Source organism: Aspergillus thermomutatus (assembly GCF_002237265.1).
Source record: "Aspergillus thermomutatus strain HMR AF 39 chromosome Unknown NODE_155, whole genome shotgun sequence".
Taxonomy (NCBI): Eukaryota; Fungi; Ascomycota; class Eurotiomycetes; order Eurotiales; family Aspergillaceae; genus Aspergillus; species Aspergillus thermomutatus.
Window position 1 is genome coordinate 1 of NW_020798204.1, and position 15864 is coordinate 15864.

The 15864-nt window shown below is 53.9% G+C and overlaps 5 protein-coding genes across 5 annotated transcripts; 2 read left to right on the forward strand and 3 right to left on the reverse strand.

Annotated features, from left to right (window-relative positions):
- Positions 1 to 1776: 1776 nt before the first annotated feature.
- Positions 1777 to 3128, reverse strand: CDV56_100459 (tyrosinase family protein; the record flags this gene model as incomplete). The annotated part of the gene is made up of 3 exons (XM_026754078.1): positions 1777 to 2506; positions 2564 to 2649; positions 2700 to 3128. The coding sequence occupies 3 exons, from the start codon at positions 3126 to 3128 to the stop codon at positions 1777 to 1779; spliced, it is 1245 nt and encodes a 414-aa protein (XP_026612785.1).
- Positions 3129 to 5162: 2034 nt separating this feature from the next.
- Positions 5163 to 6688, forward strand: CDV56_100989 (uncharacterized protein; the record flags this gene model as incomplete). The annotated part of the gene is made up of 8 exons (XM_026754608.1): positions 5163 to 5318; positions 5365 to 5394; positions 5444 to 5746; positions 5792 to 5897; positions 5942 to 5996; positions 6040 to 6102; positions 6149 to 6247; positions 6298 to 6688. The coding sequence occupies 8 exons, from the start codon at positions 5163 to 5165 to the stop codon at positions 6686 to 6688; spliced, it is 1203 nt and encodes a 400-aa protein (XP_026612786.1).
- Positions 6689 to 7041: 353 nt separating this feature from the next.
- On the reverse strand, positions 7042 to 11672 carry CDV56_101277 (zinc-dependent alcohol dehydrogenase; the record flags this gene model as incomplete). The annotated part of the gene is made up of 6 exons (XM_026754896.1): positions 7042 to 7727; positions 7772 to 8062; positions 8115 to 8210; positions 8993 to 9104; positions 9373 to 10225; positions 10291 to 11672. 6 exons carry the CDS (start codon positions 11670 to 11672, stop codon positions 7042 to 7044), a joined length of 3420 nt encoding a protein of 1139 aa, XP_026612787.1.
- Positions 11673 to 12985: 1313 nt separating this feature from the next.
- Positions 12986 to 14251, forward strand: CDV56_102112 (putative aminotransferase; the record flags this gene model as incomplete). Its single annotated transcript, XM_026755731.1, has 1 exon — positions 12986 to 14251. The coding sequence occupies one exon, from the start codon at positions 12986 to 12988 to the stop codon at positions 14249 to 14251; it is 1266 nt and encodes a 421-aa protein (XP_026612788.1).
- A 35-nt stretch (positions 14252 to 14286) lies between these two features.
- On the reverse strand, positions 14287 to 15679 carry CDV56_102293 (glycoside hydrolase family 76 protein; the record flags this gene model as incomplete). Its single annotated transcript, XM_026755912.1, has 2 exons — positions 14287 to 14859; positions 14906 to 15679. 2 exons carry the CDS (start codon positions 15677 to 15679, stop codon positions 14287 to 14289), a joined length of 1347 nt encoding a protein of 448 aa, XP_026612789.1.
- Between the last annotated feature and the right edge of the window lie 185 nt (positions 15680 to 15864).

A 15864-nucleotide genomic window follows, 5' to 3' on the forward strand; every position in this document is an offset into this window, starting at 1 on the left:
GAGGTAGATTGTCGTGAGCGTGAGATGGGTAGGAGAGACAGGGAGCGGGCCGGGCTGGGGGGTGGCTTTGAGTATGTGGTTGTTGAGCGGCCGTTGAGGTTTAGCATGTTTGGGCATGGGTTTAGTAGGCGGGGGTTTATTGCTAGGGGGGAGAGGGTTTGACTATGCTGCTTGCCAGACTTAGGTAGTGTTCCTCGGAGCGTGTGCAGACAATTGCGTTTTGTATAAGTAACATCTTCATGATATCAGAGGGAGAATTCCCTTTAATGACTGTATTTCTGCTCTCAAATGCATATGATCCTTTGTATACTTGGTTGCTTAGATGGTCATATATTCCTCATGTACCTCTCTAGTGATGACCTTGAGGAAACCTGTGGTCTCATGTCATAGATACAGAGCATCAGGTCAACTGTTCCTCTTTTCTGCGAAGAGAATCTCCATATCTTCAGCGATCAACTGCTGCACGATACAGCGGCAACGGTGGAGCCTGTCGTCCAGATTGGGTCAGCAGGGAGGTTTGGGATGAAGGATAGTTTAACAGTCTTCATCGGAGTCGCCGCACCCCAGCAACAAAGACCCCGCGGACATCCTTCGTTGCGGAGGCCTGCTCCTCTAGGTTTTGGTGAAGATGGCAGCTCGATGGGTACGGCTGAGGCCAAAGCGACGGAGAGTCCGGCGGGACCGGAGCCTACGATCAAGGCGTCGTATATTGCCATGGTGCTGTAGGTGAGGTGATGGATGGTGTGTCTGACTATGGGATAGATCATACATTATATAGAATGACGTATGAAGACGGTAACAGGCATCTAAGTGTGAAGATTGACCTCAAGGTCCCCAGGTTGTAGTCTCCGGATTGTTGATCCAACCTGAAGGCCTATTGTGAACACTTGTCTGAAGATCTATTAAGCTAGTTGTGTCTGCCAATGGAGCGGGAAGACGTGGTTCCTCCCCAAGCGGAGACTTGCACTTTTCAGCCGTCCACATCGGAGACATCTCAGAGAACATCCGCCATTCGCTGTCTCGGAGGAGTATCCTCCACCTCGTGCAATACTCAGAGACTATTCAGAGGAAATCTTCTCGCTCTCGCTCACACCCAGCAGAGGTCCAGCTATCAATGCATGACTCTGCTTTGCCGCGGCAGTCTATGGTCCTGAGAGGGTCAATAAACTCATCTCCAGCAGAGCAGATGTCTGCACCGGGGATAATGCAGGATATTGTTGTGCTGGGGCCAAGGAATGCCGGAGAAGGAGGATATGCAACTGCTGGTAGGGTAGTGGGTATTGGTAACAAGAGCAGTATGGTTGCCTTTGTTACTGATGTATGTGCTTAATCTTGTGGTTGAACACTTCATTTGAAGACGCAGATTCGCAATGTGAGCTAGCTCTGCTGCGGCCTTTCAAGGAGAAGACAACTCGCATCCTGATGATGGAGAATACCATGACTGTTTGATACTGCTGCTGAGACACATTAGTGTCCGAGTGGCACATGGGGGAGTGGTTGAGGTCGGGGTCTAGCCTAGCCAACAGGCCTAGTTCTGTGATGCAATGATCAAGGCGAGGAATGAGGGCATCTTATGGGCTGCTTATAGCTGTGTAGTGTAAGTCTGGATACTGCTGCAGCATGTTCTAGGATTATCACTGCAAGCCAGACTGGACTTTGTGAAGAAATATTCTTGAATCCAGTCACTAATAGATTGAGTCTCAAAGAAACCGTTCCATTGAAGCAATAGTTTAGTTCTGCTCACCAGAGATTATGATTACAGTATATAATGCGCTATCACAGATAAACATAGCAGAACGGACCAGCAGTGGTGCTCATCAGATCCTGCATGGCAATCGACCCGCCATTGGCATACCCGATATCGATCATCGTGCTGAGAGTGGTGTTGGCCGACGCAGGCATGTTCAGGAACGTGCCCGTGCCCGAGATGGCATACTGCCTGTTTTTCAGATCCAGGGTCTGCCAGATCCACCACACCCGGTCGATCATGCCGTGGTGCAGCCAGAAGGCCGGGTCGCCGGGGCTGACGAAGACGTCGCGGCCGGGGTCGCCGCCCATGGAGTAGTGGCCGCCGCCGTGGACGCCGATGGAGCCGCTGCCGGGCACGCCCTGCATGACCATCTGGAAGTCCCAGATGTCCTTGTTCTCGAGGATGAGTTTCACGACCGAGGTGGCGTTGGCGAAGCGCTGGATCAGCGCGGTGGTGAGATCGCGCTTCAGGCAGCGGGGGTTGTAGTCGAGGGGGTTGGCTTGGGCTTCCATCTGCCCGCCGGGGAGGGCCAGCGCCGCGGGGCCCAGGTTGACCGTGTAGTTGACAAAGGGCCCGCTGGTGACGCAGCCGCCGCCCGTGCCGGCGGGGAGGTAGACGACCGGGTAGTTGCCCAGGGTCAGGGCGATGTCCGCCTTGTCCGCGACGTACTCGCCGTTGCCGGACATGGAGGTGTCGCTGCCGTCGAAGACCGGGGAGTTCTCCAGGGACGTGGCGTCGGAGGGCCAGTTCCAGTATCTGTTGGTTTCCTGTCAGAGGGGTGTCGCTGGCAGGGAATGGGTGCTTAGTGCTTACGGGTAGTCACCAGTGTATCCACACTCGTCGCGCAGGGCCTGCTCGAACTCGTAGATGAAGTAGCGGTGCCAGGCCAGGAAGGTTCCCTTTCATACGTTAGCCAGGCCGGCAGGGCTCGCTTGTATTGCTGACATACAGTATAGTGGATGTTCAACGTCTGCTGGATATGCGTCGCCACAAAGTCGTCGTAGCGAGTCTTTGCTCCGGCAGCGACGCTGGACGGGGTGCGCGCAGGCAGCTGCTGCAGACACCGAACCGACGTGATGTACGCCTTCTTCTGTGAGGAGGAAAAGCTTCTCCAGTCGCGACGGATGCGCAGGTTGCTGAGCGAGCAGCTGCCGCGCTTGGTGGCTGCGTCGCTCGACACGCCATCGGTGGTGACGTTGTACGCGAAGTTGGCGAGCTGGTCCAGCTGGGAGGCGGCCGTCTCCGTAGAGCTGGAGGCCGTCGTTGGCAGGGTGCTGGTGGCAGCAGAGGACGTGGCCGTGGAAGCGTCCTGGGGGGCGGGGATAGCCAGGGCCCCCGTCAGGAGGAGCCCAAGGCTCAGAGTGCGGATGGCAACCATGATGACTTGACTGAGAGTGGGATGGTTTCTGGAAGAGCAGGGGAAGACGGCCAATTTGTATGATTTGCGAGTCAACTAGTGTCTGCTGTCCCTTCCTTATCTCGCATGCTGCAGGTGTACTCCGTAGTTCTGCGTGGACCTGGCGATATAGCTGGAGCTATCATCATTGGTTATGTCTGGCCTCGGGTCCATTCTAGTTGCAAAGCGCGGAAGGTTCGGCAATTCCTGGCTCGTGCCCTAATTGAAATGTCCCTAATTGAAATGTCTAACTCGGCTGGTTATTCGTTGTGAATATTGCCTGGCAGTCCCTGGTCTGCATTAGTCTGCATGTGTCTAAGGCACGAGTACGCTAGACGAGGCGGAATGAGGGCTACAGACCAAACCCGGTGACTACCTTAGTGATGCTGGTTTATTGGTGGCTTTGGCTAGACCCTGGCTGGAAGGTGGATAGAGGGAATCGTCGGGATTTGGCAATTGCCCATGGCGTCTCCACTGTCGGGATGGTCCGCGACGGATTTGATCAATCGTGTCTTACTCCTTGTCCAGGTCTTATTAGAGAGTGCGATTGACCTCGGTATAAATTTCGGTTTCTCCAATCATCATGGCCTGACCAGGGCGTGTCTCACTTGTGGGTAATCCTAGATTCTGGCCATGAACTGGGCAGGTACTAGGGTTTTAGGGGTATTATTCTTCTTGACGGGCAGTTATGATATAAGATAATCCGGAAGAAAGAAAAAAGAAAAAATAGGAGACAATTGACTTCGTTGGCTTGTTCTGTCCGTGGCAATAGTATCCTTTCCAAACACTTTAATTCTTCCATAGACTTTGCCCGAACCCTAGTAGGATCGGTATTGTTCCAATCGGAGAGTTTGAATTCCTATTGCTCCGAGTCTCTTCGGGTCTCTTCGTTCCAGACCCACAATAACAATGAGAAAGGAAATGTCCGAACTCAAGCCCGCCAATTTTAGGGCCACGGGGCCAGACATTTGCAAAACTCGAGCGAGTCGTACCCTGGATGTTGACCGGGACCCTTTGATCTGACTCTCCACTGATCTGATCGATGATCATGCACTGACTGTTGTGATCGTCAAGTGTAGAACCAGTAACCACTTCAGAAGCCATATGATTACTACCAGACTGTCTCGCACTCTTAGAATCTTCGGTCTATCAGCACTAACAGGGTTATCGGGATCTTCTTCCATGCCCTAGACGAGATACATTTGGAAGACTCGCACGGACTACAGTCAAGGCGCAGTCAATTAATTATCCTTGGCATTACAAATGGGCAATGAACTCTGCGGATAAAGTATCATGCTCGCGAATCAGGGCATTCTTTACACGTCTCCGGTGGTTCGATTGGATCTGGAATTGGACAGACTCACAGACCTCTGCTAGTTGAATCCTTGGCTGTTCCCAAAGTTTGGCTACCTTCAGTCAGATAGACAAAACCTGCATGGACGGAGAACGCTCATTCAGGTTAGAAGAGCAACTGCAGAGTTATACGGAACAGTATGGTTGGTCATGTCTTACATGTGCTTCAATAGAACGACCTCGTGGCCCTGGCTTCGGTGCAGCTTTCTAGAATGAGACTCGTAATTTCAGGCCCTCGGTAATTGCATGAATCCGATAATCTATCTGACGCTGACTTCTGCAGCCAGCAAATCTTATTTCTCCTAGACAGTTTTCCATCTGCAACTCGTTTCTGGCTATTGGAGAGCCCTCAAGTCCACATCTAAACTCCGAAAGTCAATAGAAGCAGCAGTGGTCCATGGTTGCGAAAAAGGGAGCCATACGCGATCATGGCAATGAATTTGGGATCGGTTCGACCGCAAAATGTAAATTTAGTCCCCACGTAGTTCGCACGGCTATCAGGGACCAAGTCCTGGTTCCGTTCCTGACAAGACCGAGATTCGACCGTGCTCTGCTCTACCGGGCAACCCTCTGAAGATCTTCGCTCCACCTCGTACATTTCTATGTCTTCCCTCCATAGCACAGACTTCTGGAAGTACTAAGTCGAGGTCGACGCGACGCACCATGTCGGCGGAACATCTAGCTGGCGCAGGCTTGCCGGACGATAATCGAGGGCCTGCAATCCTCGCCGCGACGTCTGTCGTAACAATATGCGCGTTGCTGACGGTGCTGGCGCGCATGTACGTGCGCGTGTTTATCATTCGCAATGTCGGCGCTGATGTACGTTTCTTCTGCCCTCGGACGATGAATCGAACTGACTGGATAGGACTATACGATGGTCTTGACCATGGTGCTGGTAGGTTCCTGTGCTGACACCGACTCGCGACAATAGCTAACGGTTGCAGTCCCTTGCAGGATGGGCCATCATCATCCCCGAAGTCATCTACGGTGCCGGACGACATACAGCCTACGTGCAGGAAACGGCGGTCAAAGCGATGCATCTCAATTTCGCGACGCAGGGCATATACATGTGGGCGATCGGGTTGGTCAAGGTGTCCATCGGGCTGTTTCTGCTGCGGTTTGCGCCGAGGAAGGGGTACAAGGTTTTCATCTGGGTGATTATCGGTTTGTCTTCAGCGGATCATATACTGGAGTGGGAACTGACTTCCGCAGTGTTGATGTCGCTGTATACCACCATTTGCTTCTTCGTATGTATGGCCTACCCTCTGCTCAATGCTCGGCTAACGGTCTAGACCCTCGTATTCCAATGCAAAGATATCCGGTCGATATGGGATCTGAGTATCAAGTCGAAATGTTTCAAGCCGACGCAGCTGTTGCAGCTGAGCTACACTAACACAGGTATGTCCATGAAACGTCAATGCGACCAAGACTAACATCCGTAGCTCTGAATATCCTGACGGACCTGATCTTCGCCCTAATGCCCGCGTTCATGCTCCGGTATGTCTCCTGCCTATCATCACGAGCCAGCTAACGAGAATAGCCACCTCCAAGTCAACCGCCGGGTCAAGGCATCGCTAGTCTGCATTCTGGGGCTGGGAGTCTTGTAAGCGATCCAGCGGTCTCCTGAAACAAGCATACTAACAGCCCAGTGCCTGCGCTGCGGCGTTCGTCAAACTCTCCATCCTCCCCAACTACGGCCGCACCGGCGACTTTCTCTGGGACTACACCGATCTCACCATCTGGGTTGTGTAAGTCTCCATCACATCCTCTAGCAATGCTCTCTCTCTAACCATCTCAGTGTCGAATGCAACACGGGCATCATAGCCGGCAGCCTCCCCACCCTCAAGCCCCTCTTCAAACAAGTCCTCGGCTCCTACGGCTCCCAATCCCGCACAAGGAACTACTACGCCGGCGGCACGCGGTACAAGCTCCGCTCCCTGTCGCGGCAGAACCAGTCCAAGCCGCAGACCCTGGCCAGCGGCAACTTCGACATCGATGTGCAGGCAGAACGGAACGGGCCGTTGACATCCAAGTCTGCGTACGAGACCACCACGACGGCGACCTATCCCGGCCGCGAGGGGAGTAACTCGAGTGAGGAGCATATCCTGTCGCCAAGGGGGGATGGGATTGTCTGCGTGACTGAGGTTATGGTGTCGCATTCGCTGGAGTCGGGAGGGAATCAGAAATAGTCTGATGGGCCAGGTTTCTTTGTATACATAATGACTGGATATTGTCTTCATCATACACTTTTCTTTTGTACATTTAGCCTAAGGGACAGCTTTGTTGTAGGAATGGATTATATTGGTTGGCCACAGTAGACTCGGAGTACACATATTGATCAGTACTGGGTGGTTTTATTTATAGTCACCAATGTATATATGGCTGGATTTATATTGCCAACCTCGTATCCAAACAACAATCCGATATCTTCTTATAAAAGTAGATGTTTGTTCAATATCCAATAGTCTGAGAATAGCATTATCAATTTCGTCATAGCTGTTAGAGATACATAGCAAGACCAATAATGACAATCGCAATAGCATCACCGGTTAAAATCGACCACGATTCTGCCTGCAACCTCTCCCCTTCGCAGCCTTTCCACAGCCTCCGGTAATTGGTCGATCGGATACACCTCGCAAATCTGCTTCAGCATCCCCCGTCGCGCAAAGTCCAGCGCGGCCGCCGTATCCCTGCGACTGCCCACCAGCGTCCCCTTGATCGTCAGATTGTTGAAAATGAACCGGTTGGGATCATCGCCAACAACCATCGTCTTGGCCGGCGCCAGCCCAATGCACATGACAACCGCCCCAACACGGTCTCCCACAAACGACAGCGCAGACCGATAAGCCGCCGGCGCCGTGACGAACACACCGTGCGCGCCGAGCCCGTCCGCCGCCGCGACGACCGCAGCCGTGGTGTCCTTCGTCTCGGCAAAATCCACAAAGGCCTCCGCACCCATCTCCACCGCCAGCGCGCGCTTCGCGGCCCCCGTGTCCACCACGATGGGCCGCATCCCCATCGCCTTGGCGAGCTGCACGCCCTGGATCCCCACGCCGCCGCCCCCGCCGGGGAAAACGGCCCAGTCGCCCGGTCGGAGCCCCGACTCCACCAGCGAGCGGTAGATCGTCGAGGCGCTACACATGACCGGGGCGGCGATCTCGTCGGGGACGCCGTCGGGGATGGGCGACGCGTAGCGGGCGGGCGAGACGATGTATTGCTGGTATGTGCCTGCGGGCTTAGTCCTGATCGGTTGACAGGGAGGGTGGTCCTACCTGCGGTCATCAGTCCCGTATGCACGGCTGTCCGGCAGTACGTCTCCTTGTCGCCCCAGCACAACTCGCACGACCCGCATGTATCCGTCAGCGGCTTGATGCCCGCGCGATCGCCGACCTTGAAGTTCCGGACGTTGGCGCCCGTCTTGACGACGATGCCTGCGCCCTCGTGGCCGGGGGACCGGACGCCGAAGAACGACATGGGCGGGGTGCCGAGGTCGTTCTTCATCATGTGGATGTCGGATGAGCAGAGGCCGGTGACGTTGAGTCGGATGAGGACGTCATCGGGGCCTATCAGTTAATTCAGTTAGTTTCTCGTTAGTCAAGTGGATGGAGGGACAACCTGGCTCTGGCACCGGGACCATTTCCACCTTGAGTTGGAAGTCGGGGCCTTCATTGACGACGACCCCGGCTTTGCAGTGGGTGGGGATGTCGTAGACTGATGAGCCCATGTTGTGTAGATGTAATCTGTGTAGATAGACGTAGATGTATACTACAATACTCGATGCTCTTCGATCTGCTGTGATTTATGGGAAAGACTCCCGAGGCAGGGCGGAATTTCCCCGCGGCCACCCCTCACTTCGGCATCATCTCTGTCTGACGAGAGACCAGGTTGAGAAGCCACTCCGAATGAAGTCGATAGGAGATGCGAGGACGCGCTTGTTCTCCTCTTCTTTTCGCAGAAAACCACTTCTAGCCCTCCTCCGGGGCCTCTTTTACTGTAAGATGAGCTTATTGATGAGGAGATCTGTCCAGGCTATAACTCCAAGGATTTCTACCCAGCAAGGCCCGGAGAAGTAGTTACCAATCACTATCAAGTCCTTGTCAAAGTTAGCTAGGGAGTCTCCTCTACTATATGGTTCGCCTGTGATATACAGGGGTATAATTATTTTCCCTATGATTGCTACTATTTATTGCTAAGAGGCTATCTAGAAGTAAAATAGACTAGAGAGTGTTATAGTAATCAAGATAACCAACACCAACAAGCATACAGCTAATGATGAACATGAAATAGAGTCTCATACGGAGTGTTGCGAGGACGGATCTATCCCACTGTGGGTATCCACTCTTTCAGACATTTTTGGAATCATTGAGGTTAGTGGCCCGGAAGGGAAGCATCTATGCTTTGCGTATGAGGCTATGAGGGAGCCGATATGGTTGAGGCCTCCCGTTTACCGCGAATTTCACATACAGGTAGTGAATAGGCTAATGACAGCTTACCAAGGAGATGCTTGGGAGGAGCGACTGCGGCGCTACGAGTCGCCTTGGTTCTGACGGAGCCAAATGCTCTGCCCTGCAGGCCAGTCTGCTGGCAAGCCTGTGGTGATAGCACCTAGCAGTCATTATTCGACAGCAGTCGTTGTTTGACAGCTGTATTGATCTTGCTCGCTCTTCCTTGGGACTTTGGAGAGAAAGGAGTCGCGATCTGACATGAACAGAGGGCGTGATATTTCATGGGAGCTCTTGAGAATGAATTTGTCTCTCTTCACTTGCCAGTAACTTCTTTATCCTTATTCTTGCTAGTGGAATGATATTTGCTCGTCAGATCACCATCGCTGATTCCTTTTCCTTGATGCTTTCCCATCATATGCCTCATAGACCATCTTCGTCTGGAACCGCCCTGATCCACCTAGCACAATACGTCCAACCTTCTCACCCTGAGCATCATTCTCGTCCCGAGCATCATTACCCACCCAGCCGGGTAATTCATCCAGGACACGAACCTCATCGTCCTCAACCGAGACTTTGAGAGGCACACGCTCGCTAATCGAGCCACCAAGCCTCAACAAACTAAACGCATCCAACGATCCCGTCCAACGCGGAAACCAACTCGCATAAACCGCCGTCGCCAACAGCCCCAACAGATCAAGCCCAATCAAGAGAGACACCACGATCATCCCCGCAAGCGAGATCGACGGTTTCTGCGAATCCGCCCCGAGATCATAAGTCACCGTCAAGGAATTCGCAACGGATTCCCCCTCCGATATCCAAGCCATATTGGCCAGATACGCCGCGATAGTAAACGCGTTGGCCAAAAACGCGTTCCCGGCCTGCCCGGCTGCAGTGCCTGCTCGGAAGTTATATAGCCAGGATCCCGCACTCCGCGCGGTATTCCACCCTTTTATCCCGCCAGGAGACACTGGAAAGACACATTGGTTGATGTAGTTTCGCTCAAATAGAAGACCGGCATTGTTAACGCTGCCGAGGTTGTTGAGGTCAAAGATCCTGCCCAGGGGAGCGAGGTCGATGCAGATTTCGGTGTAGTTGGTCACTGTGATGTTTCTGTGTTGGTATAGATCGGGGTATCTGTTGACGAGGTCGAGCCAGGAGTTGGGGCCAAAAAGGGCGAGGGCCGTTGTGAGGAGCGGGCCTTTGTTGCGGACTAGTTCAAGATCCTCGATTGATGGCATATTGTCCTCCTCGCGCTTTTTGGCGTTCGGCTCGTGATGGTTGCTAGGTACGCGAGTCTGTCAGCACCATTGCTATGATATTGACACCGCAAAGAATCCTGGTCTTACTAGATGTCGGGATAGGTCAAGCCCTGCGGTTCGCAAGAATTCCCGCACACGGCGCTTGGATCGTCGTTGAGAAGGGGCCCAGCTTTCTGGCCGTTCATATAGTTCGGCAGCTCGAAGTACCCGGCCGTGGTATCGACCGTGATACGAAAATACTCGGAAAATGGCGATGAGTAATCACCGTCGCGGATTTCGTATTGCAAGTCGGCCGAAAGAGAGACATTGAGGTAGAGCTCTTCTGTAAAGTCCTGTCGGGCTCGAGTGCTTTTCCACGGCGACATTCGCAGATCAGTGGGCATGCAGGCATGGACTGCCCAAGAAAGGACCTCATAGGTCATATTAATGGGCGTATTACTCTGTCGAATAGACAAAGCCCCAGGTATGGTGTCGCAATCGGTTGGGAAATCTGTGGCCGAGATATTCTCATAGTGGGCCGTGAAATTAAACCGGGGAAGGAACTGTTGAACAAGACCGGTGTTAAAATCCCTTGGGAGCTGTGTGAGAAATGGGTCGGACAACAATGATAAGTTCCCCCAACTTGTTCCGCCCTGGGAGCATAGCATGGACTTTGCCTCGGTCAACTCATTCAGAGCAGTGCAATTGTCACTTCCAGCCCAGAGCTGGGAGGGGAAATCATTGCCTGACGCGGAGGCAAGAGATTTCCGAGCCACGACGACAGTTGCGTCTTGGGCAGATTCTCCCTCCTGGAACTTGTCTGGTATATCGAGAAGGAAATTCACATCCATAGGATATGTCGGTGTCTTGATGGTCTCTGTGGAGAGGAAGATCTGTTGTAGTGGGGAGATGATGGCCCCAAGGATATGCAGCAACACCGCCCAAACCAGAAGCGAGCTGCTGTAGCGAGTCCATTGGCCTGTCGCCAGCCGGAAGTATGTCCCAATATTCGTCCAACCCTTGTCCGCCAGCACTGTCATCTGGCGGAGTGTGAAGTTTGGGGTTGGCCCGCCGCCAGCGCAGTGTTGAAGATAGACCACGACGGCGCTTGAGCAGACAGCAGACGTCAAAAGAATCGTCAACACACTGACAATCGACTGGATCACTCGGGCCGCCTTGTACCATCTCTCGTTTCGGTGATATTCATCCTGGATTACATCGGCATGTGACCGTCCCCAGCCATTATTCTGATCGTTCCATATCCAGACACCGTAATGATTTGCAGTGATGGGACGATATGTGAGCTTGCAGATCACGATCCAGGAGAAAAGGACCAGACCAGCATAAAACAGCACAAGCAAAACGATGTATGTTGAGCGGCGGATTCGAGTCGCATGGATTTTGTTTGGATTGTCTTCTGTAGTAGCGTGTGCCTCGTGGCTGGAGATAAAGGGCTCGGAGGCCATATCTGTCTCCTCGTGAGGATCCATCTTTGTGGAAAGGACAACCTAGGGTCGGCTTGGGTTTAATATGTCTTCATGGGAGTGATAGGCGAACAGGGGACCTGGTCCACACACAGCCCCGATGCAGCTGCTATGTGCCATTGAGATACTACAGTACAGCCTGTACTACATACCGAAATTACATAGTTTTGTCTATATCGGCCCCCACGCGACTCCGCCTCACCCTTGCCGCCGAAAGCTGAACATCAGCCTGATAAGCTTCGGGATGGAAAGCCTCGACTCCCCGTTTCGGTATTGAGTGAGCTAGTGACACGGGATATGTACCGTCGCTCTCATAATGTTAACATAGCTAGTACTTCTGCCGCCGTTTACAAGTCCTTCTAACCAACATCCATCTTGGTGTCAATCCCACAACCACAGGCTTCCCTCGAGAGTCGAGACAGCCTGACGCTAGTTGAACTTTGTTGCTCATCCTCAGAGTTCTTCATCTCTAGACAGGAGGCAAAAACGGCCCTCCCCCTCGACCATCATGTCCTCTTCACTCCCAAGTCCCATCCTGCTGACTGTGTCCTTCCCAACTCCCATTCTTCCTCCAGCCAGCATCATTCACAATACTTCTGGTCCATTCTACCCCCCTTAGGCGCTTTTATTGTATCGTGGGGTTTGCGCCGTCTTGCGCGCGGCTATCGACCCTCGATCCACGTTGTTGGTGCACCATGGAATATGCCACCAGCAGGTAAAGAGGGCTTTACAATATTCCCAGTAATCCGGGTACCATCCTGCTGGCTGCCAGTCCACAATAACAATCCGGCCCGGACTGACCAAGGAAATAATAATATTGCGCCGATTCAGGTCCGCGTGACCAACCTTGATCTCCCCTGTATGATTGAGATCATCATATCTGTGCGCGAAGCGTAATTGGTGTAACAAAGCAAATTAGTTGTTAAAAGCCTTTACGCTCGGGAAAGGGCGCCTCTCAGCTAGTCTATAAACACATAGGCTAATAGATGCTGCCGGTTGACTGATCCTCGATCTAGAGGTGAGCAACTAGTTATTGAAAGTTCATCTTGCGCTGTCAGCCGTAGTGATAAATTGATCAGAGGGATCTTGCGCAAGCCTGCGCAAATTCTCTGTGATCAAATATCACGTGGATTACATAGGCCAATGGGAAGTCTAGAAATGCTTTGAGATATACCCACACGGCCACACACGCTCTAGCTTTGTCTACTAAACTTCTGACATTAATGTAGATTTTAACAATCTTTAATATACTAGTGAGGTAGCAGGTGCACTGCTTCACACATATACAAACTCATTATCACTTCACTCCCCCGCCTCTTATGAAAATGGCCCTCTCGACCCGCGCAAATGGCGTCCTCAGCGCCAGCAGCAACAACATCATGTGGGAGGTCATGGCCAACCTGTACGACCCCGAAACCAACCCAGACGGCTACTACAGTGTAGGCGTAGCCGAGAACCTCCTCATGCACGAGCACCTCCTCAACCACGTCCACCAGCACGTCCACCTAACCTCCAAATCCCTCACCTACAACGACGGCGCATCCGGCTCGAAACGCCTCAAAGCGGCCATGGCGCGGTTCCTGAACCGACACCTCCACCCCTGTACCCCGCTCCAACCGCACCATCTCATCCTCACCAACGGCGTCTCCGCGGCAGTCGAGCATCTCTCCTGGGCGTTCGCGGATAAAGGCGAGGGGATCCTCCTGGGAAGACCGTACTACGGCACCTTCATCGCGGACCTCTCGCTGCGGTTCGGGACGGAGGTTGTGACTGTTCCTTTTGGAGGGGGTGATCCGCTTGGTGCAGACTGTGTGGACGCGTACCGACGCGCGCTGACCCGCTTCGAGCAGCAGACCGGGAAAAAGTGTCGCGCGCTGCTGCTGTGTCACCCGCATAATCCTCTCGGACGGTGTTACTCGCGCGATGTCCTGGTCGCGCTTATGCGGTTGTGCCAGGAGCACGGGATGCATTTTATCAGTGATGAGGTATATGCGTTATCCGTGTGGGGGGAAGGGCAGTTTGTCTCTGCGTTGAGTATTGACACCAAGGGGATCATCGATGCGGACCGTGTGCATGTCCTCTGGGGTATGAGCAAGGATTTTGGCGCGAATGGGCTGCGTCTGGGGGCGCTGATCAGTCAGGGGAATAAGGATGTGCGTGCGGCGGTCGATAGTGTCGCGCTGTACTCGTATGTCTCGGGGCCCGCGGACCATATCGCGGCGAATGTTCTCGAGGATGATGCGTATACCGATGAGTATATCCGGTTGAACTGCGAGAGGGTTAGAGAGGCGTACGAGCATACTGTGGGATTATTGACGCAAAATCAGATCCCGTACATGTCGGGAGCGAATGCGGGATTCTTTGTCTGGGTGGATCTGGGCACGCCGTATCTCAAGCGCCATCCCGAGGCGATCCATGAGGATGTCAGCGAGGCCGTCATGCAGCGGCTACTGAAGAACAAGGTGTTTCTGGCATCAGGGGCGTTGTTTGGGTCAGAGACGCCAGGATGGTTCCGCATTGTCTTTGCGCATCCGCGGGCATATCTGGACGAAGCATTGCGGCGGATTGTGGCTGCCCTTCAATAGCCATTGATTGATTGTACACATCTACAGATACAAGCTTATTCATAAAGAAGCCACCCCGTCGTCCCTACCACCAACACGGCCAACATCACCGTCAGGATCCCCGCCCCCGCGCGATCCCCCCCGGTGATGGTCTTCGTCAACACGCCCGCCTGTGGATCGTCCTGCTCCATTCCTCCGCTAGGATCGCCCTTTGAAGTCCCCCCAGTGGCATCCGTGACCGGCGGATCTACCCGGCCAATCAAGGTAGCCTGCATCACCTCCAACGCACTCATCTGCTGTCCCACATCCTGACTGCCATCCCATACCCCCGTCGTCCATTTCAGCCCGCACGCTGCGCCATCCGGACCACCAGTGCATGTCTTCGCTGCTGCGGCCGCCGACGCCCGCAGCCGCGGCATGACCCAGTCGTACGTGAAGGGCGCGACCTGCGTGGTGGCCGCCATCCAGCGGGCGAGAAAGCCCTTGAAGGTGCGCTGGTCGACCTGGCAGGTATTCACGATCTCGCAGGCGCGCTCGTACATCACCATGGCCGGGTCCTTGACGAAAAACACGTCGGTCGCCTGGAGGATATGCTTTGTCCTCGCTTCCCATCGGGGATCACCCTCCGTCTGTCTCGTCAGCCACGCATCATCAGCACAGGGGGGGGGGACATACAAAGTTGTACATGTTGGCCGCGCCCAGCAGATACACCCCCGAGTTATACGTCCACTCGATCCGATTGAAGCTCGAGCAGTTCTGCAGCACATCCGCCCCATCCCAGAACAGCCAGTCGTCCGTGATGAATCCCACGTGCACCGTCCAGTCCCAGATCCGCTCCGCCCACTCCGCGTACGTGCTGTTGCCGGTGTACCGCGCCAGCCTCGCGGCCAGGCTAAAGAAACACCCGTTGGAAATGGTGTTCTTGTAATTCCACCCGTTGTTGAAGCTGAAGATCTGCCACCTCAGCCCCCCGCCGCAGGTGTCTTCGTCCCACCGCGCCGCCTGCGTGTTGAACACCGCCTGCGCCATCGCCAGCCACCCGGGCCCCTGCTCGCGATCCGGATCCGGGAAGTTCCGCTCCGCAGCGGACATGGCCGCGAACGCCCAGAAGGCCTGGTCGTCATTGCCCTCCGTCTTGGTCTGGTTGGTTGGCATGAAGGTTCCCGTGTGCCCGGCCTGCCAGGTCAGTGCTTGCGTGGTGATCGCGTTCCAGGTACTGTCGCCCGTCAGGTACCAGTAGTCGATGAGCGCGTTGAACATCGCTCCGCCTTCCCACCAGTAGTACGGGTCTGGCAGGTTGCCCGGGTTGTCGCCGGGGTTCATCCCCGTGTAGTGGGAGAGCATGTTGGCGGCGACATCGTGGGCGGCTTGTTTGATGGAGGCGGGGTCGTTGAGGTCGAGGTGGATGCTGTACGCCGGGGAGATCAACAGGAGCCATAGTAATTGCATGGTGATTGATTCTGGTGATCATGTTGAGGTGGTGAAGATCAAAGTCTGGAAGAAGGGATGATGTTGATGTTGCATTCCACGAGTGGAATGTTGTCTACAACACTGTTGATCAACAATGACCGCATTATTATCGATAAACAGAGCATAGATAAACGAGCATATATAAACGAGCATATCTATTCAAT